This window comes from Petaurus breviceps, unplaced genomic scaffold, assembly GCF_028583685.1.
Source record: "Petaurus breviceps papuanus isolate PSGF00001 unplaced genomic scaffold, PetGlider_PUasm1.0 90823, whole genome shotgun sequence".
Taxonomy (NCBI): Eukaryota; Metazoa; Chordata; class Mammalia; order Diprotodontia; family Petauridae; genus Petaurus; species Petaurus breviceps.
Genome location: NW_027187352.1, coordinates 5,676,782 through 5,703,077, shown reverse-complemented (window position 1 = coordinate 5,703,077; position 26,296 = coordinate 5,676,782). Strand labels below are relative to the sequence as shown.

At 37.4% G+C, this 26,296-nt stretch overlaps 1 protein-coding gene across 2 annotated transcripts in view; it reads right to left on the bottom strand.

Moving 5' to 3' along the window:
* Positions 1 to 26,296, bottom strand: part of UVRAG (UV radiation resistance associated) — a 415,539-nt gene that overhangs the window by 263,712 nt on the left and 125,531 nt on the right. For both annotated transcript variants that reach the window (XM_069070876.1, XM_069070877.1), the window contains exon 7: positions 15,207 to 15,312. In XM_069070876.1, coding sequence (XP_068926977.1) covers positions 15,207 to 15,312 — 106 coding nt within the window. The remainder of the gene's footprint in view (positions 1 to 15,206; positions 15,313 to 26,296) is intronic.

The window sequence follows — 26,296 nt, the reverse complement described above, 5'->3', positions numbered from 1 at the left end:
AAATATAAGCAAAGCAAATGTGCAACAGTTCCTGTTTTCAAGGAACTTACCTTCAAAAAAGGAAAGTGCTTTGGCCCAACTTAACAAAGCCCCAGTAGCAGAGATGGGATTAGTGTTCTTTCCACCATTCCTTGTATTCAAAGATAAATGTCCATTATTCAGAGGCCTCCCCATCTCACAACACAACCCACTGACCCAACAATTTTTTGCAAACATGAATTTTGGCCCATCACTTAAGGTATGCTGAGACACATCAGTCAGCTTTACTATAATGTGATATATGTATTCCCCAAAATGGATCATGCTATACAAAATCACTCAACAAAGACCCCAGGGCTTATGAGGGTATATGGGCAAGGGAAACAATATTCAAAAATTTCATCAGTGACATATAAAAAAAAAAAGACAGGGACCTAATAAAAATGATACCACACCTTTACATATGTTAAATGGTTAACTACTAATAAATAGTGGCCCCAGCCAATGATCCAAGACTGGGGCTGTACAAACAAGCTGGGTGGTCTGTTAACTCCAGGCCTTTCATATTTCATATCTTTTTATACTATAATAAGAGGGTAAAGAAGGGGCAAGGGTGCTGCTCACCAGCCCTTCCCCAAGTATTGCTCCTATTGGACCAGAAAATATACAATAAACATGGCACTTTGCCTTGAAAAAGACTGGAGAAGTGGGTGTATGAAGAGTTGTACCTTGAATTATTACGAAGTGGCACCATTACATTCTTTTTCTCGTGGAAGAAAACATGCAGAAACCTCAAAATTTGCTTTATCCTCGAAATGTTTATTCATATCTTAATTACATTAGAAGGAAGGTCTAACAACAATAGCATTAGAACAAATTTGCTTTTTCAAAGCATACATTATAGTAGAACTGATAGAACTGGGATTGAAAATAGCATAGAGTGAAAAGAGCATAGGGTTTTGGAAACAGAAGGTCTACCTCCAAGCCTTGGCTGTGCTACCTAAGTAGTTCAGTGACCTTGGGCAAATCACTTAACCTCTGAGGCTCAGTTTTTTTATCTAAAAAATGGGAATAATAATTCTTCTATTATCTAATAAGAGGATTAGTAGGATCAAACATAATAAACATAAGGCACTTTGAAAAACTCTATAAATGTATTAGTCATTATTACTGTGGCCAGCAGAAAACAGTCCATATGTGATTTAGAGATAATGGAAAACTGTTAATGAAAAATACTGGAATAAACTAGCTGAACCAGTGGCCACTGAAAATTACTTTTGGCAGCTAAATACAGAACAGTTTAGACCAACCATTTCTCACCCAAAATATTTTTTTCTCAGTTCTGAGATACCAACTCTAAACAGATGACACTACCAATCCATTAAAGTAGTCAGCCCAAGAAAATAGCAGAAAAGTTGATAGTTATTAGTACAAACTGGGTGAGGCAGACTCTGTGAGGCTCTGTTGACAAATGCTCTGGCAATCTCTAGTAAGAATAAAACATGAGATTCTCCCTCTTAGTGTACCAGGCTTCCTTGAAGATTAGCTGAAAAATTACAAAGAACAAGCATGGCACCAAATAAGAGATATGAGAAGATATGCCTAGTTCAATACTTTTCAGGGGGTCTACAAGGTTAACAAATTGTATATATTTTCAGACTGTTTCTATGTATTGATCAGTTTTACTGATTTTTTTCCCTCTTTTTCTTTTTTTTCCTCTATGGAGGGGGGAAGGCAAGGTAATTCAGGTTAAGTGACTTGCCCAAGGTCAAACAGTTAGTAAGTGTATCAAGTGTCTGAGGCCACAATTCAACTCAGGTCCTCTTGACTTCAAGGCCGGAGCTCTATTCACTGCGCCACCTAGCTGCCCCTCTTTTTTTCTTTAAAAAAATATTTGTTATGTGGAGTAGCTCACTGGGAGTAGTGAGGGAGGTATACTAAAAAAAAATTCTGGTAAAGTAAAAAAGACTTAGCTGAAATGTCACCTCCTTCAGGATGCCTTTTCTAGTCCCCCTAAGCTACTAGTTACATCACCTTTAAGGTGACCTTCCATCTCTCCTTTTATGTTGTGATCTATAAATGTAAGCTCCTTGAGGGCAATGGTTGTTTTTCTTTTTTCTTTATATTCCCATTACAAGAACAGTTTCTGACACAAAGTAAGTGCCTTTTGATTGATTAATGAATGCACAGATAATAATGGCATCACTTCTGATCTTTTCAAAGCATAGCAAGATCTTGGAGTGTATTCTGAATCACAACAGAGAGACCATTAAGAAATTTCTTTCTTAAAGTCCACAAGAGGAAAAAGGTAGAAAAAGATGTCAAAAAGAAGTAACAGTAAAGAAATAGGACTAAAACAAAAAAAAATTAAACTTCATATCACCCAACCAACAGGTGAATCAGTGTTTTTGTGGGACTTAACTACAAAAGGCGAGGACACATAAAAAGGGAGAGGGGGAAGAAGTTAAAGGAGAATATCTGATGTACTCAAATCAAGTGAAAAAATTATAATTTACAATGAAATGAAAATAACTCTTGTAGTCTCTCAGGAAAAAGACAGCTTACAGGAAAACAGATGAGAAGGCAAAAGGAGGTATTAGAATAGGAGGAAAGAAAAGGGTAAATCTTATTTTGTTTCAGTAGAGGGAGTACCACTGATAGATGCTCCCATGAGGGAAGAAAAAGATTATTATATAAGAAGAGATGAGGAAATTTACAGAACTCAATGAAATAATAACAAGATTCATTTGAAATAGAAAAGACTTAGAATATCAAGGAAAATATTGAGAATAGGGAGAGGGCAGTGGGGCAATATCACTTTCAAACTTCAAACTATAAAGCAAGAGTCAAAACCATTTGGTGACTAAAAAATAATAAGAAGGATCAGTGGAAGAGACTAGACAAGAAATAATCAGAAACAATGGAATGCACTAACAGTAACTGATAAACTAAAAAATATAAATAACTTAGAAAAGTACTAACTATCTGATAAAAACTGCTAGGAAAACTGCAAAGCAGTCTGGCAGAAATTAGGTTTAGAGCAACATTTTATACTGTATTCCTTAATGATTCTAAATGGATATAATACTTAATATCAAAACACATACCTTTCACAGCTATGAGTATAAGATGTATTTTTAACCAAACAAGGACTAGAAGCAACTGCACAAGATAAAATAAATAACTCTGCACTGGTAAGGGTTTGGTATCCAAGATACATATATACATAAAATAGATGATAGAAAGATATGTGGAAAGAAAAAAATCCATTACCCAATAATGGTTAAGTGATATGAACAAACAGTTGTCAAAAGAATTGGAAACAACAATCATATGAGAGAATGCTCCAAATTTCTATGAATAAGTGAAAAATCAAAATCAAAATAAATCTCGAGTCTTTACTTCATACACTGCAAACTAGAAAAGATGACAAAAGATGAGAACAGTCAATGTTGGAGGTGTTAGAGAAAGATAGGCACACTAGTACATTATTGGTGGAGCTATGGATCAGTGTTTTAGAAATCAATTTAGAATTATGCAAATAAATGTCCGTACTCTTTGACCCAGAGAGTCCATTAGTTAGCCAAAGAGGCCACTAATAAGAAGAAAGTTCCCATACATACCAAAATGTTTATAGAAACACTTTTTGTAATATCAAAAAACTGATGAAGTGGTTGCCCACTGATTTGGACAATGGCTAAATATAGTTTGGTACATGAATATAATGGAAAATTACTGTGCTATAAGAAATGTGACATATACAAAGAATCATGGAAAGATCAAAGGTTCACAAACTTATTTGGCTTACCACCCAGTTGAAAAAAAAATTACTCAGTGCTTTCCTGGAAATCTATTTTCTTTTAACTCCTTAATGGTTGTTTTTTTTTTTTAATTTGTGTCACCTGAGACTACTACCACCCCCCTGGGGTAGTACTATCCATTTTGGAAACCTATTATACATGAAGTGATGAAGTGAATTAAGAAGAGGCAAGAAAATAATATATGCAATGACAACAAAAATGTAAACAAAAAGAACCAGAAAAAAACCCCAAAATAGTATTTCATATCATAAGGAACAAGCATGCCTCAAAGGAAGAAATGAATAGATATACCCATACCATCTCTTTAGAGAAGTGAGAGGTTCACAAATGTTGTACACTGAACATAATTTTTGATTTTTTTAATGTACTAATCCATACAGCAGGTAGGTGGCAAAGCGGATAAGAGCATTAGGCCTGGAGTCAGGAAGAATCATCTTAGGAGTTCAAATCCATCCTCAGAAACTTATCAGTTGTGTGGCTCTGGGCAAGTCATGTAACCCTGTTTGCCTCCACTCCTCATCTCTTTTAGAGAAAGAAATGGCAAACAACTCCAGTATCTTTGCCAAGAAAACTCCAAAATGGGGTCACAAAGAGTCAGACATGACTGAAACGTCAACAACAAATTTATTTTATCAGTTGGTTCGCTAGGCAAAGGGGGTGGTGTTTTAAAAAATTAGAGATTAACAAAAACTTACTAAAAACCCAAACAAAGCAAAACAAAACAAAATAAAACAAAAACTTCAAGGACCTATAATTCCCCTTAGTGTGGATCCTGTTTCATTGACACAGTTAAGCTTTTCATTACCTTGGCAGATGCAGTACAGTACAGTAAAGAGCTGAATGTGGTGACCTATGTTCAAATACTAACTTTGACAATGTAGCCACAGAGAAGTCACCAGTCTCTCTCTGAGTCTCATTTACTTCATGTACAAAATTCAGCTTATACCCAAAAGATCTAATAAGGTTATTGTGAGATTCAAATTACATGTAAAAACTTCACATATTTTAAACTTCCATATAAAAAGAAATTATTATTTTATTACCTTTATGTGATACTGTGGCTCAAAAAATGTCATCAAATATCTAGCAAATACCTTCACTTTACTTAGACAGACTGGTCCTGAGAGAACAGACACACAATCTGCTACTGGATCTGTACCGTCCAACTTGGTAAAATCTGCCCAACGTCATTCTCCATCTCACATAGATTTTAAGAACACAGCAATATTATCCACACCTCCCAAAATGATGAGACCTCACACCTCAGAGAAAGAGGACTTTATGACCTCTAATTATTATATTAACTACAGTAACAGAGACCTTAAAAGCATGCTGCTTTGAATTCTAACACACACGTGCATATACGTGTATATATATATATGTGTATGTATGTATATCTATATATATGGAGATATATATCTGGAGATATATATATGGAAATATGTACATATCTCCATATATGTGTATATATGCATGTGTGCAAGTTTATTATCTTAATCTTGTTCAGCTTTGGTTAATATTAACAAGGATTCTAATCCCTTAAAAACTGAGCTCAGCAGTAAAGGATGGCAGTTTTCTGCCTTTGTGAAAAGGAAGAATATGGGTGTGACTGACAGAGGATTCAAAAATTTTTCCAGAAAACAAACCAAAACATGAATATAAATATATGGATAACTGAGAGTTAATTCAATACCTCAAGTAAGGATGAGGAAATCTAATGTGGGATAGGTAGTCCTGAGCTACACAGTGAACATATGAAGCTATACGTTTTAAACTCATACAGTCTGTCATTTTGCTTTTTGTAAAATATCACCAATTATGTTTAATAAAAACAAAGTTAAACACATTTTTCCATGATGAAATAAATTATATACTGTCACCTAGTACAAGTAATTTGGCAGATCTGCATTGGGTGAGGAAACAAGAAGCCACAAACCCAGAATTTTATTCCTAGACAAAGATTCTGAAATAAGTGGAATAAAATATACATACATACACACACACACACACACACATAAAAGAGGGTCAAAATTAGCCTGCCTTTGTTTTTCTCCTCTGCCCCTTTAAAAGATAAGGCCTGGAAATGGATTCTTTATTAGAATGCAGTCATAGAATGGTAGGATTCATTAATTTTCATAAAGGAGGAGATAGTTTAGAAACATTCAATCCCAATTCCCACTTCCATTTAAGTAGAATTGCTTCATGACAACCCTCCCAAGATTTCTGGCAGCTTTCCAAAGTAGTAATCAGATCATCCTTACTATAAAATCCTAAGATAATAACTCAAATTTATAGTATACAACACTTTTAAGTGTGAAGAGTGATTTTCTCACAACCCTAAGAGGTAGAAAGTGCAAGTACTATTATCCTTGTTTTACATATGAGTTCTGAAAGGTTAAGTGATTTGTCCATCCTCACATAGGTCAAACTCAGGTTTCTTGTGCAAGTCCAGCATACAGGGCACCAACTTTGGCTATCTCTTAGATTCAGAGCTGGAAGGGACCCTGAACTATAGACGCCCACTACCATCATCCTGGGAAGAAATCACTGGGGAGATGCAGCCAGACACTTCTCCTTAAGGTGCTATATAGCCATATTGACTAAAGACTCAAAAGCAAAGTCCTGGTCACCAAAGTTTTTGGCACTGTCATGCAATTTAACATCAAAATGGGGTGGGATTTGATTAGTGGAAATGACATTATAGAAACAATATTACTATCTACTTTGCTGCTGCACCTTAAGGGTCTTTCCATTAGACTTGGAACTGGAAGCTTCCCCCTACCCCTTTCTAATGGGAGTTTGAAATCTTTAGAATACAAGCTCCAAGAGAACCAGCACTTTTCTTGGTTTTATTCCCAGCACTTAGCAAGGGACATTGCAGTAATGGTAATTTTTAAAATAAATTATTTATTCATCAAGGGACCTCAGATGTCTCTTAATCTCATTTAAAGAGGAGGAAGAGGAGGACCAGAGAGGTTAAAGGACTTGACTAATTAATGATGCCACACAGTGAAGTAACAGAATGGGAATTTGTGAATAGGCATTAACACCAAAGCCAGGGATCTCTCCCAGCTCTTTTAGGTATAAGTTATATACTCGATCTCAAATATCCCTCCCAGCTCTAAATTCTAGGAAAACCTCCAACATTCTATGATAGGGAGTCATTTATGGAGGAATTACTGACAAGTGGGACACATGCATCCCTATCTGTAAAAGCATATTGTGGGCACCACATATTCTACAGAGGCCTTAGGAAACGGGTTGAGCAAGTCACATGTGTCTCCTAGGTAGTCCTAATATCTAGCACTCTAGTTCTGGATCACTGTTGGGATAAAATGAGGCACTCACAAATCACTCAAAGGTTAACAAAAAAGACTTATTTTTGCCTTAATACAGCAAGGATATTGGCACTTAGGTATTTTTTTTTTTTATAAGCAATCGGGGTTAAGTAACTTGCTCAAGGTTACACGGCCAGTTATTTCTGGGTGTGGTGCTGAGTATCTGAGCCTGGATTTGATCCAGGTCATCCCGACACTGGAGCCGGTGCTCTTACTCGCTGAGCCACCTGGCCACCCCTAAGCAATTGGGGTTAAGTAACTTGCTCAAGGTTACACGGCCAGGTGTTTCTGGGTGGGTGCTAAGTGTCTGAGCCCGGGATTCTATCTCCAGGTCTTCTCAACACTGAAGCCGGTGCTCTTACTCGCTGTGCTACCTGGCCGCCCCGGCACTTAGTTTTCTAATCTAATCCAGTTGCTTGAGGAAACAGGAGTCATTAGGTATAAACTAAAGGAGAAGCAGTGGAACTGGGATGAAAGGGGCTTCTAATCCATTCCCTATCACTCATCTAGGACAGAGGATCCCATCTCTTGGATTTGGGGGCCAGGAAGATAAAAATCTGTCCAGAGGGAAAAGTTGAGGGAGCTAACTGGGGAGCCCTTGTCGCCCTATGCAATCAGGATAAGAGAGTTCTATCTCTATTCTAGTGAGTTCAGGTGGGAATTGGGCAGGTGTGACCCTCTAAAGATAAATTCCTTGTCCATCCTGTTACAATGTAGATATAGGAAGTCAGGCAGGTTAGAAACCCCTAGTGCCTGTGGGGGGCAGAGTCAAGATAGCTGAGTAGAAGCCCAACGTCCAAGAGGCTCCGGGTTCCACCTTCCCCAATCAATGTAAAAAGGGGACTCTGAACAAACTTTGGAGCTGCAGAACCCACAAAATAACACAGAGAAGCTAACCTCCTGCTGAGGACAGCCTGGCAGGCCGGCAGGAATCGGCCAGCCCAGCGCTCTGGGAGCTGAGGCCAGGCCCTTGAGTCTGTGGTTTTAGCCCCAGGGCAGGTCTGACCAGCCAAGGAGGGACTCCAGATCAGCAGCAGCTGTGGCCATTTCCAGAATTATCAACACATAGATGAAAAGGACAAAGTGAGAGGTCAGTGCAGTCTGGACTTCGGGACCCAGTAAGTGGAAGTGCATGGCCTTTGCCCCCAGGCAAGAAGCCGCTGAGATGCCTGCACAGCCAACCAGTGCTATTTGGCAGCTTCAGTTCCTGGCCTGCAGAGTGTAGGGGGACCAAGCGACCACTCTGAGGGGTAATTGCTCTAGTTTTAACCTGCTTGAATCTGGATTGCAGTCTAGGGTGGAGGTCTTGGGATGTGTGTCCAGCTTGCCAGAGTGTGTGGAGGCCTCAGAGAGGGCACCCATCCAATACCTCCGGCAGCTAAGAAAACCCCAGCATTTGGGACGAAAGCTCCCCTGTCTGGTGGCAGAGTCCTACTGTGGCAAAAAACCCAGGGGTCAAGTGACTGAGGGGCGACATGACCAGGCAAAGGAAACAAAGCAGACAGAAGATTCCAACATTAGACTCCTATTTTGGGGACAAAAAGGAGCAAAGAATGGAACAGGAGGAAGACAGTAAGTCAGAACTCCTGCACCAAAAGCTTCAAAGGAAAATATGAACTGATTACAGGCCATAGCGGACCTTAAGAAGCTGATAAGAGAAGTAGAAGAAAAATTGGGAAGAGAAATGAGAACGATGCAAGAAAATTACAAAATGAGAATTAACAGCCTGACTGAGGAAAATCACACCTTAAAAATAGACTAACTCAAATGGCAAAGAGGCTTAAAAAGGCAATAAGGAGAATGCCTTAAAAAGATGAATTTGCCAGATGGAAAAAGAATCTCAAAAGATCACTGAGGAGAATCATTGCTTCAGAATTAGACTGGAGCAAATGGAAGCTAATGACTTTATGAGAAATCAAGATGCTGTTAAACAGATCCAAACAAATGAAAGAATAGAAGGCAATGTGAAATATCTCATGGGAAAAACCACTGACCTGGAAAATAGATCCAGGAGAGATCATTTAAAAATTATTGGGGGGCGGCCAGGTAGCACAGCGAGTAAGAGCACCGGCTCCAGTGTTGAGAAGACCTGGAGATCGAATCCCGGGCTCAGACAGTTAGCACCCACCCAGAAACACCTGGCCGTGTAACCTTGAGCAAGGTACTTAACCCCAATTGCTTAGGGGCAGCCAGGTGGCTCAGCGAGTAAGAACACCGGCTCCAGTGTTGGGATGACCTGGATCAAATCTGGGCTCAGATACACAGCACCACACCCAGAAATAACTGGCCGTGTAACCTTGAGCAAGTTATTTAACCCCGATTGCTTAAAAAAATTTATTGGACTACCTGAAAGCCATGATCAAAGTAAGAACCTAGAAATCATCCTCCAGGAAGTACTCAAAGAAAACTGCCCTGATGTTTTAGAACCAGAGGGTAAAACAGAAGTTGAAAGAATCCACCGATCACCTCCTGAAAAAGATCCCAAAAAGAAAACTCCTAGGAATATTATAGCCAGGTTCCAGAATTCCCAGATTAAGGAGAGAATACTACAAGCAGCCAGGAAGAAACCATTTGAATATTGTGGAAACACAATCAGGATAACATAGGATCTGGCAGCTTCTACACTGAGGGATCGAAGGGCCTGGAATATGATATTCTGGAGGTCAAAGGAGCTGGGATTAAAACCAAGAATCACCTACCCAGCAAAATTGAGTATCATCTTTCAGGGGAAAATATGGTCATTCAGTGGAACAGAGGACTTTCAAGCATTCTTGATGAAAAAACTAGAGTTGAATAGAAAATATGACAATCAGATACAAGAAGCAAGAGAAGCATGAGAAGGTAAACAGGCAAAAGAAATCATAAGGAACTTATCAAAGTTGAACTATTAACATTCCTACATGGAAAAACAATAATTGTAACTGATGAAACTTTTGTCAGTATGAAAATAGTTGAAGGGAATAGAAATATATGTATGTCTATATATGAGGGATTATGGGCATATGAATACATATGTGAATGTGTGTATATATGTTTACAGGTATACATAGACAGAGGGCACAGAACCAATTTAACAGGAAGGGATGATACTTAAAAGGTGAAATTAAGAGGTGAGAGAGAAATATAATGAGAGGAGATGGGGAAAGACAGAATGGGGTAAACTATCTCATAAAAAGAGGCAAGGGAAAATGGTTACAATGGAGGGGAAGAATAGGAAGGCAAAATGGAATGGGTCAACCTTATTCTCATTGAATTTGGCTTGGAGAGGCAATGAAATACACACTAAATAGGGTATCTCACCCTACAGGAGAGTAGGGGGGAAGGTGATCAGAAGGGAGATGATGGAAGGGAGGGCAAGCTGAAGGGGAGGGAAGTTGGAAGCATCCACTTTTGAAAAGGGACAGGATCAAAGAAGAGAACAGAACAAGTGGGAGGTGGGATAGGAGGGAGGGAAATATAGTCTGTCTTTTACAATATATTTACTATGTTATTGTTTTGCATTAGCTACACATGTATAACATATACTGAACTGCTTATCTTCCAAGTAAGGGTGGGTGACAAGGAAGGACAAATGAATCTTTAATTCAAAGTTTTAAAATCAAATGTTCATATATATATTATTATTATTAATACTATTTTACATGTAATTGGGAAACAAGATATATAGGCACTGGGGCATAGAGATCCACCATGCCCTACTGTCAAAAGGGGTATGGGAGAAAATATGGGAGAGAGCAGATTGGAGAAGGGAATATCCTGTGGAACTGCTATTTTGGGGCAGTGGGTAAGGGAAAAACGGGAGAAAATTTGTAACTCAAAATCTGGTGGAAATAGTTAAAAAAATTTTTTAAAATTTAATTTAATTAAAAAAAAAAGAAATAGAAACCCCTGGGGGCGGCTAGGTAGCATAATGAATAGAGCACTGGCCCTGGAGTCAGGAGGACAAGAGTTCAACTCCAACCTCAGACACTTAACACTTACTAGCTGTGTGACCTTAGGCAAGTCACTTAACCCCAACTGCCCAGCCTTCCCTCCTCCAAAAGGGAAGGGAAGGGGAGGGGAGGGGAGGAGAGGGGGAGGGAAGGGAAGGGAGAGAAATCCCAAAGAAGTAGGCAATATGGAATAAGCCACCACATGAGAGAGAAATCTCAGGATCATAGGACCAAAGATTTAGAGTTAAAGGGAGGGGTCTCAAAGGTCATGTGGTACAATTCCCTCATTTTACAGATGAGAGATGGGAAGTGACTTGCCTACAGGCACAAATGTACTGAGTCATAGAGTCAGGATTATGGCTCAAGTCCCAGGATTCAAGTCCAGAACTCTTTCTGTTGTACCACAAATGTTCAGATAAGAAATAAAAGGTCAACTGGCACTGTTAGGTTTGTGGGGAGTGGTCCTGGTTTGGGTAGGAAAAATTGGAACCCCTTATCTGTGCTAAACATGCTAAACTTTAAAAAAACAACTTAATTCCCTAAAATACTGCTGAAATCTCAACACCTGCAAGAATATGTGAAGAACACCAGAATTTCCCACCATGCCACAGCTTCATATAATAACCAGGTGTGGCCAACGTAGAAGATCACATTGGGAACTAGTGCCTTATGACAATACTGGGACCTGAATAAGACAGTCATCCCCCATAGCCTCTCTGATATGGTGGTAAGAGCCCCCAGGTATAGTGTCACTGATTTAGCTAATAGCTCTTCCCCCCACCCCCCATCTCCATTCTCTAGAAGTGTCAAGCATAACTGACTTTGACCTGGAAATATTCTTACAGTGTTCCCACATCAATATCAAATTCTCCTACATATTGTCATAGTATTGTTTAATATAATCTGGACAATGTGCCTTATCCTATTGTGGTTTCCTCCATCATCATACTAATAAAACAGCATGCTGGTTGAAGTCTTTCAACTATTCCCACTGTCGTTGAGGTATGCAGTCATTTCCTGTCTCCTCTCTCAGTGAGTAGAGATTTAACCTTCAGCCTTTCAAGATTGGTAAACTTTGGTTAGACTCATTAGATGGAGTATACCTAGTCCATGCAGGATAAACTCCTGCCAGGCACCGAGCTAAGTACTTTTGCAAATATTTTCTCATTTGATCCTCACAATAACCTTGGGAAGTAAATGCTATCATTACTCCCATTTTACAGTTCAAGATACTGAGACAAACAGAAGTTAAATGACTTGCCCATAATCATAAATTAGTAAGTATCTTAAGACCAAATCTTAACTTGGGTTTTCCTGATTCTAGGCCCAATAGTCTATCCACTGTGCCACCTGGCTGCCACTATAAAGCACTCAAACCAACAGCCCTTGAAGCTGTAACTTTTCTGAGGCTACCATCTAATATACTACATTGGTAGTCCCTGAGCACCCAACCTAAGAACATTCTCTCATTTCCATCCCTGGGTGGGTTATTCAAGATTCTAAGCATACAGAGTAATGGGATCCAGAACACCTCCACTGTTAAGTGGAAATGGTATATTTAAGAATATGACAAGCCCTTTCACTATAATCTTAAGCACCTTTATTGTAAATAAAATCTTTGGTCTCCCTGTGAGTAGTGTCTTTATTAAATCTCCCATCCCCCAACAAGGCCAACTCTCACTACCTGGACATTTTCTAATTTATTTGGACACTTCAAACATCTCTGATGCTTGGTACAAAGATGGCTCTACCTTTTGTGAATATGATGTTCACCCTGGTCTCCACCAGTTTCCAGTAAATACCTGAGAAATGAAGGACTTGGGCAGTCCTCCCTACAAGCTGAACTCTAGGCTGCCTGATTACCTGTACAGTTGCCCTCCAGAGAGGGAAGGAGTAAGTCATAATTTATAAGGATTGATATGGATTCTTAGGCTGTTGCCTTGGCTTCACCAAGGGGTTAAGAGTCTAAAAGCTCTAGATTATCAAGGCTACCCCCAGCATATTTTTGAAAATACATAGAAGGAAGTTTAGGAGGGGAATTAAAGACAAGTGGGACAATGCTGGACCTACCATTCAACATGCTACATATAAGAAAATCAATTCCATATAATTCATCTTTCTCTTTTCTTTATATGAGGAAATATTCATATTGATATTTCTCAAGTTCATAATTTATTTTTTAAAATATTTTTAAAAATCCAAAGGCAATGTAAACTGTGAAAGAACCAGGGAATTTTTATACTCCAAGCCAGAAAACATAACTAGGAATGTGAACTTAGATATAGGCATAGAATATATACTCCCATAAGAGAATAGCAGTAGCCAAGAACCTGGGAAAAATGTTAATGCAAGTGAATGGGACATACTATGTCAGGCCAAGGGACAAGTTACAAGAAAATGGATTATAAACTCTTAGCTTCTACTTACAGACATAATTTTACAGATGTTTTGTAGTGGGCATAATCCTAAAGTTTGCCTTGTTTGAGAAGTCAATCTTCTTTTTATAGTTGTTTGGTGCTATCTTCAATAGACTTCTGGATATATTATAACCTACTGACCAATTCATGATCCTGACGTTATCATACTTGCTCTAATTTTTAAAAGTTGCTAGGACTTTTGTCCTGTTTATTTTTCTTTTTTTTAAGGAGGTGCTTCATTTACTGTTCCCCCCAAAGCACACCATCTATCAGTCCAAAGCATTTACAAGTAAGCATAAAATATGGTCTTCATCCTGGAGAGCATATGCCAGGATTAAAACCAAGGGCAGACTCATGTGGGCACCACTGGGCCCTTACAGTGACTAGGCCACTTGATTCAAGTCACATGCATGGCCCCTCTCAGGCACAGAGAACTGGAACAAGGATATAGATATTACCATAATAAACTATTGTTCAATCTAGTTGGCTAAATATAGTAGATCATGTCTTTGGTAACTTGACAAATCCCAAGTAAGGCAGTGCCAAGAAGGAAGTATAACTCTTTAGACCTACTGGACTTATCATTCCACTATGTGCTTAGTTCAAACCTTTTATTTTAAAGATGAGGAAACAGAGGCCCAGAGAAGTCAGTTCACACAAAGTAATACATGGAAGGTGAAGGGAGATTTAAGAGGAAGTGATTTTCTGTATCTGGTGCCTCAAATAAAGAAACATCCTGTCCTTCTACTGTTCTTAAATCCCAGTCCAGTGTTCTTTGCACTGGATTCAAAGGGTTCAAGTACAAATCTCCCAACTACAAGTCCATGCTCCATTTAAATGTCACTAATATAATGTTGCTAACATCGAATTTAGAATCCAAAGATAAAATGGACCTCAGAGATAATTTAGTGATACATTCTAGAACTAAAAGAAACCTGACAGATCATCAAATCCAAGGCCTTGGATTTGTTTGGGCCTTCAAACTAAAAATGGTTTTTATGTTTTTAAATGAAAATTTGCTATTATATTTAAAATTGTTAAAACCAGTCTTAACTTAGAGTTGCTGACTCCTGATCTAGCCCAATTTCTTATTTTTCAGAGGAGGAAACAGTCTTAGAGAGATTAAATGATTTATCTAAGGTCAAACTGGTGACAAATGGAAGAACCAAAATTCAAACCCGAGTCTTCTAAATCCATATATATGTTACTTCCACCACACCATAAAAGGGAAAGAAAATGAGATCCCAAAAGGGAAGTAACAAGCCTAAGGCCACATTTCATCTTAATCCTGTTTGTTTTAATTGAAGTTTCTATTTTTCTGAAAAAAGGATCATCCAGTCTCTTTGTTCAGGGAACATAACAAATCTAAAACTACCTATTATACCATGTCCAAGCAAATTTTAAAGTCAACTGCTTATGAGGTTCAGTCTCTTTTTCTCCTGGCAGCTTTTTTCATTCACTATACAGTTTATGCTGTATAGCATAAATGACATTGCCTGTAATCTTCTCTTAGATAATTCTGATGTATTCCAAAGCTTCCCCTAGCAGAATGAGCTTCTTATGTTGTTAGCAGAGAAGATAGTTTACTTTGAACCTTTAAAAGCCAACTTAAGTCTAGGTGAAAAGTTCTGGCCCGTTCTTCCCCACCCCATTCCAAAGAATGTGCTGAGACGACTAGGAAATCAAGATGCTTGAAGAAGGAAAAATACCCGAACCTACCAACTCATTACTTGTGGATGTAAGTCGTAGTTTTTCTTCAATCTCCTTTCCGATTTTCTGAACAGTCACCTGAGTCTGTTTAATTGCACACTGAGCTCTGTGAAGCCTGCAAATAAAAGTTACAGTGAATGAAACCCAGCTTCTTGACCCAGCAGAGGAAAGGAGAGGAGAATTCATGGTTTTCCTACCCTTTTAAGTTTACAAAGATAGCACTTTTTTTACTACAATCTGCTGTGAGGGAGCTGGTTCAAGGATTATTATTCCTATTTTACAGGTAAGAAAAATAAGGCTCAGAGAATGGGAGTCACTGTTCCAGCTGAGAAATGTCAGATGTAGGGCTCCAACACAGGGTTCCAGACAAAGCTCCTCTCATGCTAGGCTAGCCTCTCATAAATATGATCACTTATTCCATCGACTAACAAAAGGTACCAAAGTCAGAACAAAGAATAATACGGCACTCTACAAAACACTTTTTCATAACAAGCCTATAAAGAAGGTGAAACAAATATTGTTATTTCCATTTATAGATGAAAACACTGAGACACTGAAGCTAACATTTACTCTAGGTCATACGTGAACATTATGGAGCATCAGATCCCCAACTCAAGTCATCTGACTCAGAAACCAATACCATCTGCACTATTCTATTTCATAGGCTAAAAAGATATAAACATGACAGAAAAGTACGTCTATTAATTCAGGGAAACAAAATGATAAATTTCTTCAGTCTTCAGCATATTTGAAAGTATTCATAACAGCTATAAGAATTACAGGGGGAGAAAAAGGCTATCCTGAGAGTTCCCAACATACATAGTTCATTCTCAATGCCACAAATAAAATTATAGGGAACAGTTTTTAAAATAATAGAACTAAAAAGGACTTCAGAAGTTATCTAATACAACTCCTATCTGTCACAGGCATATCCTCAATGATAGTACCAACAAAAGATCATCAAGCCCTCGAAGACTTCTGGAGGCAGTTTAAAACTCAGGGCATACAACTCCATACTTAATAGAGATTTAATCTGAGAAATTAGCTATGTATCACTTTTTTTGGGGGGAGGGAGCAATGTTAAAAAAAAGATTTTCATTTAAGTACAGACATAGGTTGTACTAAATGCCTTGTAACATGTATTTCAAATCTGAGATTCTTTCATTTCATTATTGTTAGGAAGCTCTTCCATATATTGAGCTAAAATCTCCATGTAATTTCCATTTAATGGTCTTATTTTTGTCCAATTTGTAGATAAATATGTATTCCTTCTTTCATTCAACAACCCCTATGACCAAAATATAAGCAGTGATGTTTGTTAACAGGTGACACTATTATAAAATTATAAACTTGAAGAATTTTAAACTTGGAAAGGGTGCTAGAAATCAACTAGCCTAAGTCCCTCACTTTTGCTGATGAACTAACTGAAACTCAGAAAAGTTACTTATCTAAAGTTAACAGCTAACATTATGACTATTACTGAATAATATTTACTTAATGCTAAAAAATAAAATAAAATAACATGCTCCCAGTCTAAAGTCCTGAATTAGACAGCTAGGACTCTAAACAAAATAGGGAGTGGGGTGAGAAAGAAAAAAGTCCAATAGAAAGGGAGAAGCAACAAGAGCTAACAATGTAAAAGGTGTTGGTGCAGGGGAATAAGATCCAAAATAGCTACTAGGTCCATAGTAACACCTCATCTCAACATTTGACTCAAATCAAGGATAACTGTTAAAAGGTAAATCAGATGAGAACTTTGATTTTAAGACTTTTCTGTTTCATGTATTCTTCATATACTTACACATCACAAAAATGATTACAACTCCACACTTAATGCTATTTCTGCAACAAAGATCTCTTCACATCAGATCTAACATTGGCTGATTCCTCTGCCAATACTAATTATGAATCCATGCACTTACACATTTCCACCAAACTCTGAATTTTCATAAACTGCTATATGGCTACAGAGAATTCCTCAGCTCATTACTACTCATTATCCCCATTTTTCTAATGGACAGAGACTTTTAACAGTTTTCTCAGAATTCCCAAGAAATCCCATTAAAGAAACATTATCCTACTCTCCAACCTTCTGGTTATGGTGTGTGTTTGTTTGCTTCCAAATCCTGCAACAACTACTATGCTGTCTCTCAGTGTTGTACTTTGGGGTATTTAAAAGAACAGAATTCAGGTTCCTTACTGTAATGACACAATGGTCCCCAAATTCATCTAGATCCATGAATACAGAGTTAAATCTGAAAAAGACAAAGAAATGGTGGCTGACTTCTCAGCTTTCTCTCATACAATTACCTCTCATGTATTCGCTGAATGTGTTCCTCACCCAGACTATACTGATGAATGGAAAGATTTCTAAATTCTCTATGAATCATCCTATTCTCTGCAGCCTTATTACTATCTTGGGCTTCTCAGAGGAGTAGGAACTTGCAAGAATAGGGCATAGGGAGAAGGAAAAGAGTCAGATTTTTAAACATTTCTGTTTTCAAATGTAAGGATCTTTGGCAGTTAAAAGCCTATGACCCAGTAAAAATTCACTACAGATCAGTGACTGGGAAGAACTCTTCTACCATCCCAGAACAGAGCCCACACTTTCCACATCTTGTCTCATGTGATCTCTCTATATAGAATGGTCTATTTGCCTTCTATTCTATCATTCCTTCCAAGACCAAGTTCAAATACTATTGCTTCTATAAAGTCTTCTCTGGTGGAACTAGTTAGAAGTAGTATTTCTTTCATATGACAGCATAGCACTTTGTACTCTTCTTATTCATATTATAACTGTTTTTATATATGTATGAATATATGTATATTTTGTGTCACACCTACAAAATTATGTTTCTCAAGAGTATGTGATGTAACAAAAAAGTATTAGAAGTAAAAATGAACAGACCTGAATTCAAATCCTACCTATGACATTTATTAGCACTGTAACTAGGAGTAAGTTGTTTAGCCTTGTTGTGTCTCATTCTCCCCAATTGTCAAATGGGAATAATAACACTTAATATCCTTGAGATTAGGGCCTCTTTTTTTTTCTTTTGTATTCCCTTCCTTTAGAACATGGTCTAGCACATAACAGGCTTTAAATTAAAGTTTGTTGATTAAATGACTGAAGCACCTACTCCCAAGGAAAATTGTGAGGAAAGTGCTTTGTAAATCATAATGTCATACAAACACAAAAGATTATTTGTATTATTAACTGTCTTAGCACCAAGCATAGTAGATGGCAAAGAGCAGGTACTAAAAAATGCTTGTGAAATGAATGAGCATACTGATTTCAAAATAATCAATATTTTAACTTTTCTAAGCCATGCAAACCATATCACTAAAAGATAAATATATTTTTTTTTGTGATGGCAAAGAACTAGAAACTAAGGGGGCACATGTTAATTTAGGAATGGCTGAACAAATGATAGCATAAGAATGTAATAGAATATTATTAAGATCTGGTTTCAGAAATTCTGGTAAGACTTGTATGGACTGATGCAGAGTGAATTGATAAGAATTAGGAGAACAATTTATACCGTTTCATCAATATTGTAAAAACAAATCATTTAAAAAGATTTCTTAACTGATCAATACCGTGATTAATTATGATTCCTGAAGACTGATGACAAAGAATGCTACCAACCTCCTAACAGAAGAGTGATGTAGTAATATACAGAATGAGACACAAATTTTTGGATATATCAATATGAGAATTTACTTTAATTATAATTATGTTATAAGGGTTTTTTGTTTTTCTCTTTTTCATAGTTGAAAGAAGGTGATGTGGGAAGAAAAATATATGTTTGGTAAATGAAAAAACTAATTTAAAAAGATAATTATATTCTAAACATATGGCTAATAAATTAAGGAACACTAATCTAGAGAAATAAATATCATCATAGGTAAAATTCATGATAATCAGTAAGAATTTCAAGGCATTCCTAATTGGAATATCTGCTACTAGAGGAAACAACAAAATAGTCTACTGCTTTAAAAAGAGAAGGGGAAGGAAGAAAGTGCTGTCTGAAACTCACTGGTACTATGCAAACAACCTTGTCAAATGGCTAAGACTTTGAAAATAAAAATGATTCATGACCATAATTAATGTATGACTTCAACTATTTGGCTCTTACTACCCCAGACGATTTCTGATCTTACCTTAGGGGCTTAAAACACACAGACAGAGTCACATTTCCTCCAATCTTCAGTGTTATCCAAATAAAATTTCAGAGCCCTTGCTACATCAAGACAGTGCAATAACGTTCCCTTTGTAACTTAGCAGGAGAATAAAGTTTTGGAGTTCTGGGGCTTTTAAAAATAACACAAAACATCTCGATTCCACCTCAGGGAAGGGAAGCAGTCACCCTATCTCTATAACTGGCTGCCTGGTTTCAAGAATGTTCCTTGATTTTGCAAGCCTGGGAAAAGAATCCATAAGGAAAAAGAATATTATCTAGTCCCTTGGGTATCTGAAGAATCACCATAATACCAACTCCAAAGTAAAAAAAAAAATCTTCTTTTCATTAGTACTGGGGGAGAAAATAATATTGCATGGCCTATATTATGGTCAGAGAAACGTTATTTCTGACAAGGGGAGACAACAGTCTATATAAAATAGACCTGGGTTTTGTAAGGCAGTAAGAATTAACAATGTAATGTGGTGGTCAAAAAAGTGAATTTTGACCACATTAGTAGCACAGTGTCCAGAACATAGAAGGTAATGGTGTCCTGTCTATTATCTGGGCAAAACTACATGGAGAATACTGGATGGTATAGTTTAGAAAGGACATCAACAAAGCAGAATGCACTAGAAGGAGGGTAAACCAAGATAGTGAGGGGGCCTAGGATCCATGCCCTATGAGGATCTCTGTAAGAAACTATGAGAAAATAGAAAAGCAGGACAGTCCCTGCTTTCAAGGAGCTCACATACTAAGGGTTAGATAAAACATATGGAAGGTTTCAGCTGCAAGACTGATAAGAAAGCCTTAAAATCTTTAGGGTGCAGCAGAGATGGTAATGTCTCTTCTTTAATGTCATTTCTACTGATAAACTGAAATTAGTTTCTGATACTAAAACATCTAACAATGCCAAGGACTCTGGAAGCAAGAACTGTGTTTTCTGGTCTTCAGTAGCTGGGGCTACAGCAACTGCAGGAGCTGTTGCCAGGCTACATCTCCATAGGGGCTGCTTCCCAGAATGATGGCTAACAACTATAGACTGGAAGCAATATTAAACGACTTATGGTTCCTTACATTCAGGATACTGAGCTATCTCCACTGGTATGTGAGAAAGGATAGTAGCCATGGTAGTGATGGTGGTCGTAGTTTTACTTGCTTGGCATGTACTGGCTCCCATCTCTCTTCCAGGGTGCCCTGCTGCTTCAGGTAGACTCACTTGCCTGCCTTGTATCCAATAGATGGCTGACAGGTGGTCATTATGGGAGGCCCTTCCTCCATAAGAGCTGCTTCCCCAAATAATGACTGAGAGGGCTGGGCTAGACAGCAAAGGTTATCCGAGGGGTACTGCCAAGCATGTTGCACAGCAGCTGGTATTGTTACTGATGAGGAACCTGGGCCCCTTCTCTACAATGATGTCTCCCTTCCATGAAGGCTATGGGTGTTGGGTGGAAGCAAGACTGGTAGTTTGGGGCAACTGATACTCTCAAGGCTCTTGGGTTCAGGGTCCTGGGCTGTCACCATCAGTTTCTGAAGAGTCACTTTTGAGAATACTTGAAAGTAAATAGGGAATAGGCAAAGGATGTGTTCCCCTAGTCTTCCCTGTCTGTGCAATTTCCCTACCTTTGGTTTGTCAGGACTATCCTATTTGACATCCAAATCAGATTTTTTAAAACATTCCCCTCCTCTATAAAAGAAAAATTACTTTCAGAATTAATCATAGAAGCGAAACTAATAATATAATGACTAAAGAAGAAATGCGATGAATATTTTCATAGCTGAACATATACAATGCCAGTAAAATAAAATAAAAATTACAGTACAAAAAAGGAAAATAATAATGGATTAACATTTTAATTACATTAATGCATTTTAAAAGAAGGGAAAAATTACACCTACATATTGTTCTGTTGCAGCAATGAATAATAACACAATAGTTTCTGTCTTACAGCTTTAATTTCTGTAAATTTGTCACTTTGTCAAAATTAATCTGCTTTACATATTCATATTTAATAGACAATATAGTCAGATTTGTTGATCTATCTTTGCTTACAGTTGACTAAATAATATTTTTGGTTAATTTTAATTTTGAAAAATCTTACATGAAACAACAAATATACAAACAGAGAAAGTCTTAAACATAGGTATAAGTTTGACAGATTCATAAAAATTCTATTTAATAGGAAAATGTTAACAAAACTGAAATTATTGCAAAAGGTACAATTTAAGCAATTACTAAATCATACCAATGATGTAACACTGTATATTCTTTAGTTTCGAAACAATTTTAAAAGAATAAATTTCCATTTTAAAGAATTATTCAGGGTGGTTAGGTGGTGCAGTGAATAGAGCACCAGCCCTAGAGTCAGGAGGACCTGAGTTCAAATTCGACCTCATACACATAATACTTACTAGCCATGAGACCTTGGGCAAGTCACTTAACCCCAATTGCCCTGCCCTCCCCCCTCCAAAAAGCACAAAAAAAAAATTTGTTCCATTTCAACAAAATATTTCATATATGAACTGAGATTTGCACTTACCAAACAGAAATACTGCACCTCTTAAGTTCACACTGTCCCTATTTTAAATTTAAAATATAAGTATCCAAGTTGTTATACAGAATGAAACAAATTAAGTACTTTCAGTTGTCATTACCATCACTGTACTATCACTGTTCATTTGTACAAGGATGTGTTGTACCACAGGATTTAGAAAGATACAGTGCACCTAAAGTGACTACCAATGATTCCAAACCATTAAGAATTTACTCTGGAAATAAACTCCTTGACTATACAACTGAGAATTCTCTGAATTAACTACCACAAAGAATATAAGATTTGCCATTTTTAAAGACTCCACAAATATTGCCTAAACAGGGGCAGACTACTCCTACCACTTAGGTTGGCACATGGCCACATAACTTTTACCTGTTTCACATGTAAACACCTTCAAGACAAGGACTACAAATCCTTTTTAACATCTGAATCATGCTTAATGTCATATGGGTTCAAGAAAGAACGATGGCCAAAAATCAGAAGACATAGGATTGAATTTCAGCTTCCCCGTGTCTGAGCTGTCCAATCTTAGGAGACTCATTAACCTCCCTGGGTCTTAGTTTCTTCCTCTGTAAAATGAGGAGATAGTCTAAAATCCCTTCCATTCTAAATTCTATGATTCCCATGATCAGTACATGGGAGACATTCAATAAATACTTCATGGATGGAATATGACTGTCCTAAAAGACCAGAAGCCTACCATAATAACAGCAGCTTATACATTCTCCAGTTTAGACCTTTCACAAAGCAGGACACAACGTCCAGCCCTTGCTTAATTCCTAATGTTAGCAAGGTTGAATCAGACAGAATACTACTGACAGTCACAAAACTGCCCATACTCCAATAGGAAAAGTAAATAGTAACAGGGTGGGTGGGAAACTTACTGGGCAGGTTCTAGTGGTAACAGAGGCATGTGACACTCATTGTGACAGGTTAAACCAAGAAATGCCCTAAAAAACAAACACTGGAAATGCAACACAGTTACAGAACAACAATCAACTGCTGGCATTTCCAAATTGCATCTCAAGTAACAGCTTCACTTCAGGAAAATGAAGTTTCAAGAGAACCACATTTGGCTTAACAGCAGGCTAAATTACTCCCAGATTTTCTTATAATAATGTCCATATGCATTTTGGTAAGCTTAATTTAAAATATATGCATTATATATTAAATGACTCTTATGAAGAACACTGAATATGTATGTATAAGACACTTATAGAAGCTAAGTAGCCTAAACTTAGTTTCAGTTCAAAAGTCCTTGGACCGTTCTACCATGGGTCAATAGAAGAGAGGGAAAAAGAGGGAGAGGGGAGGAAGAGATGGATGGAGAGAAGGGAAGAGACAGGGAGGGAAAGGGTAAAAGGAAAGAGAGAGAGGAATAGAAAGATAAAAAAGGAGAGAAGAGTAAATGAGGGAGGGGAAACAGGAAGGGAAAGGGTAGAAAAGGAAGGAGAAAAGAAAAGGGAAAAAAGGAGAAAAGAACATTCATTTTAATAGGGGACACAATAGTTGTGTATACACAAATATACACATATATATGCATGTCTACACAGACAAAACAGATATAAGATAACCTTAGGTTGGTAGATATTAACAGCTGGGGTGGGGGGAGGGGGAGGAAGCAGGAGGCTGGAACCAGTAAAGGCTTTCCATACTCTAACCCTATCTTACTCATTAAAATTTATTCCCTACTATTTCCCCCAAGATATGTTATCCACTAGCCAAGTTATTTTCTTTAACTTTCCACAGATGCACACTTATCTCCACATCTTTGCTCATGTCATTTTCTGTTTTCTTCGCCACATAACACCAACACTCTCACTAACGCATTTTTAAAGACCCAGATCAATTCCCATTTTCTTCTCTTCCCTGATTATTTCACATTTATCTAACCTCTTTACACTTACTACTATCCTTCTAAATGCAAACAGTACCTTACTATCTTAAAGACTGTGCCTGTAACTTATCCAATAATTATTTTATGTGAATGTTCTTGGCTCTATAATGGACTCCATTGCTCCTTTTGAGCTTATGCTTCTCACTCCTTCCTTAATCCCTTTCCACATCCCCACTAAGCCTAGTTCAGGACTGGACATAGTATAGGCACTTGACATACTTGTTAATTGAGTAATATTTAAAAGTAATTAAAAACATGACAAATTATATGATTTAAGATAGCATTTGCTTTGTTGTGATTCATCAGGTTCAGTATAAGTTGAACTGCTCTGGAGTCTGAGGGCTTGTATTCAAATCGCATTTCTGATGCTTATTACCTGTATGATTTAGGATGAGTAATTTAACTTCCCTAGAAATTCGTTTCCTCATCTATAAAATGAAGGGGTTGAACTAAATAGAAAGCCTCTGGAAATCCCTTCTAGTTACAGCTCCATAATCCTATGATTATGAGTTTGCAAGTAAATAAAATTCAATTCTTCACAAGGAATTATAGTATCTTAGTATCAGAAAGACCTAAGAAATAATCTAGTACAAACTAAGCTGAATAAGGAATTGCCTTCTACAGCGTCCATGACAAAGGGATCCAGACCCTGCATGTGATGAGGAAACCCCCTATCTACTAACCCACCTCATTTCACTTTCATAACATTCTGTAAATTAAGCCAAAATCTGCCTTTCTGCAACTTCACATTGCCATTATGAGTTTTGCCTTTTGGGGTCAAGAAATATAAAATTAATCTTTCTTCCTCATGAATATCCTTCATATACTTGAAGAGTATCCTAACAATACAAAATTCAAAGAATCACTGAATATTTTAGTTACAAAAGACTTTTGGAATGATCTTACAGAACTTGGTTAAAATTTAAAGTGATACTATAAATAAAAATTACATGACATACACAAAATACTTGGATCCAATAGACCTGGGTTTGAATATGGAAAGAAAAGAGACAAGGGAAAATTTTCTAAGTGCCTACTCTGTGCCTACTACTGTGCATTTTGCAAATATTATCTTATTTGATCCTCCCAAAAACCCTGGGAGATAGGTCCTATTATTATTCCCATGTTACAGGTGAGGAAACTGAGGCAAATAAAGGTTAATTGACTTGCCTAGGGTCACACAGCTAGTAAGTGCCTGAGGTTACATTTGAACCTAGGTCTTCCTGACTCCAGACCAAGAGCTCTATCTACTGAGCCTTTGGGTTCCTGTTTCTTTACAACAGAGACTGGTTTTCCTTAAAAAAGGACAAAGGTATCCCGAAATCTGATTGGTCCTTAACTTCTTCTAACCTAAGGGCATAAAAATCCTACCCAGATGACTTCCGGCCCCTCCAATTGCGTGGATGACTATACCAAGGCTTTAAGGCAGCATTGAGTCAAGCACCCAGTCCTGCTGACAGACTTGTTTCCACATGGAGACGAGGGGGCCATATCTACAGAGCCTCATTACCAATGTTAGGTGTGCATCCCTGCTATGTCAAAGCTAAGGAGACCTTTTTTTGTTTACTACTCAATGACATATGAATGCCTCATCTCATCCCAAAGTTGAAGCTGAGCTAACATGCTATTAAGCCCACCCCTGCCAAGTCTAAACTACGCTCCTCATTAAACAAGTTATAATGAAGAAATCATTTTAGCTCTCCAAGACTCATTTTCCTCATTTATAAAATGAAAAGAATACTTGCACCACCTAACTCCCAGGGCTGTAAAAGAGAAAGTACTTTGTTAACCTTAAAGTGCTACAGAAATGAGTTTTTAAAAATTAATGTTTATTATTACAGATAGCTTACAAAATCTCAGATTCTTAGAAGTGGAAGGGACCTTTAGAGGTCATCTAGTTCAACCTCCCACCTAATACAAAAATCTTCTTCACAACATCCCTTATAGTCATCTAATTTCTACTTAAATATTTCCAATGAAAGCTCACTATTGATGAAGCATACTGCTCCATTATCAGTTATCATGAAGCTATTTCTTAGACATAATTGAAATCTGATTCCTTAGTCCTAGTTCTGCCTTCTGAAGTAAAAAAAAAAAAAACCTCTTTTATTGTACTCAGTCTTTCAAATACTTGAAGACAGGTATCATTACCTCCCTTTAGTCTTATCTCCAAGCTAAACATGTCCAATTCCTTTAATCACACCTCCTAAGATGGTTTATAAAATCACAGAACACAACAGAACTTAAAGGTCAGTCATCTAGTGAATAATAATATTTGTTTCCCTTTGATTAGCAGACTGCCTTGCACATATCAGGCACTTAACAAACATTAGATGGATATAAATGGATAGACAGATAAATACATAGATGGCAGGAAGAAAAAAAGAGAAAAATAGAACATTTATTAGCCACTAGGCACTGTGCAAAAGCACTAGGGATACAGTATATGCAAACAAGAAAGTCTCTCAA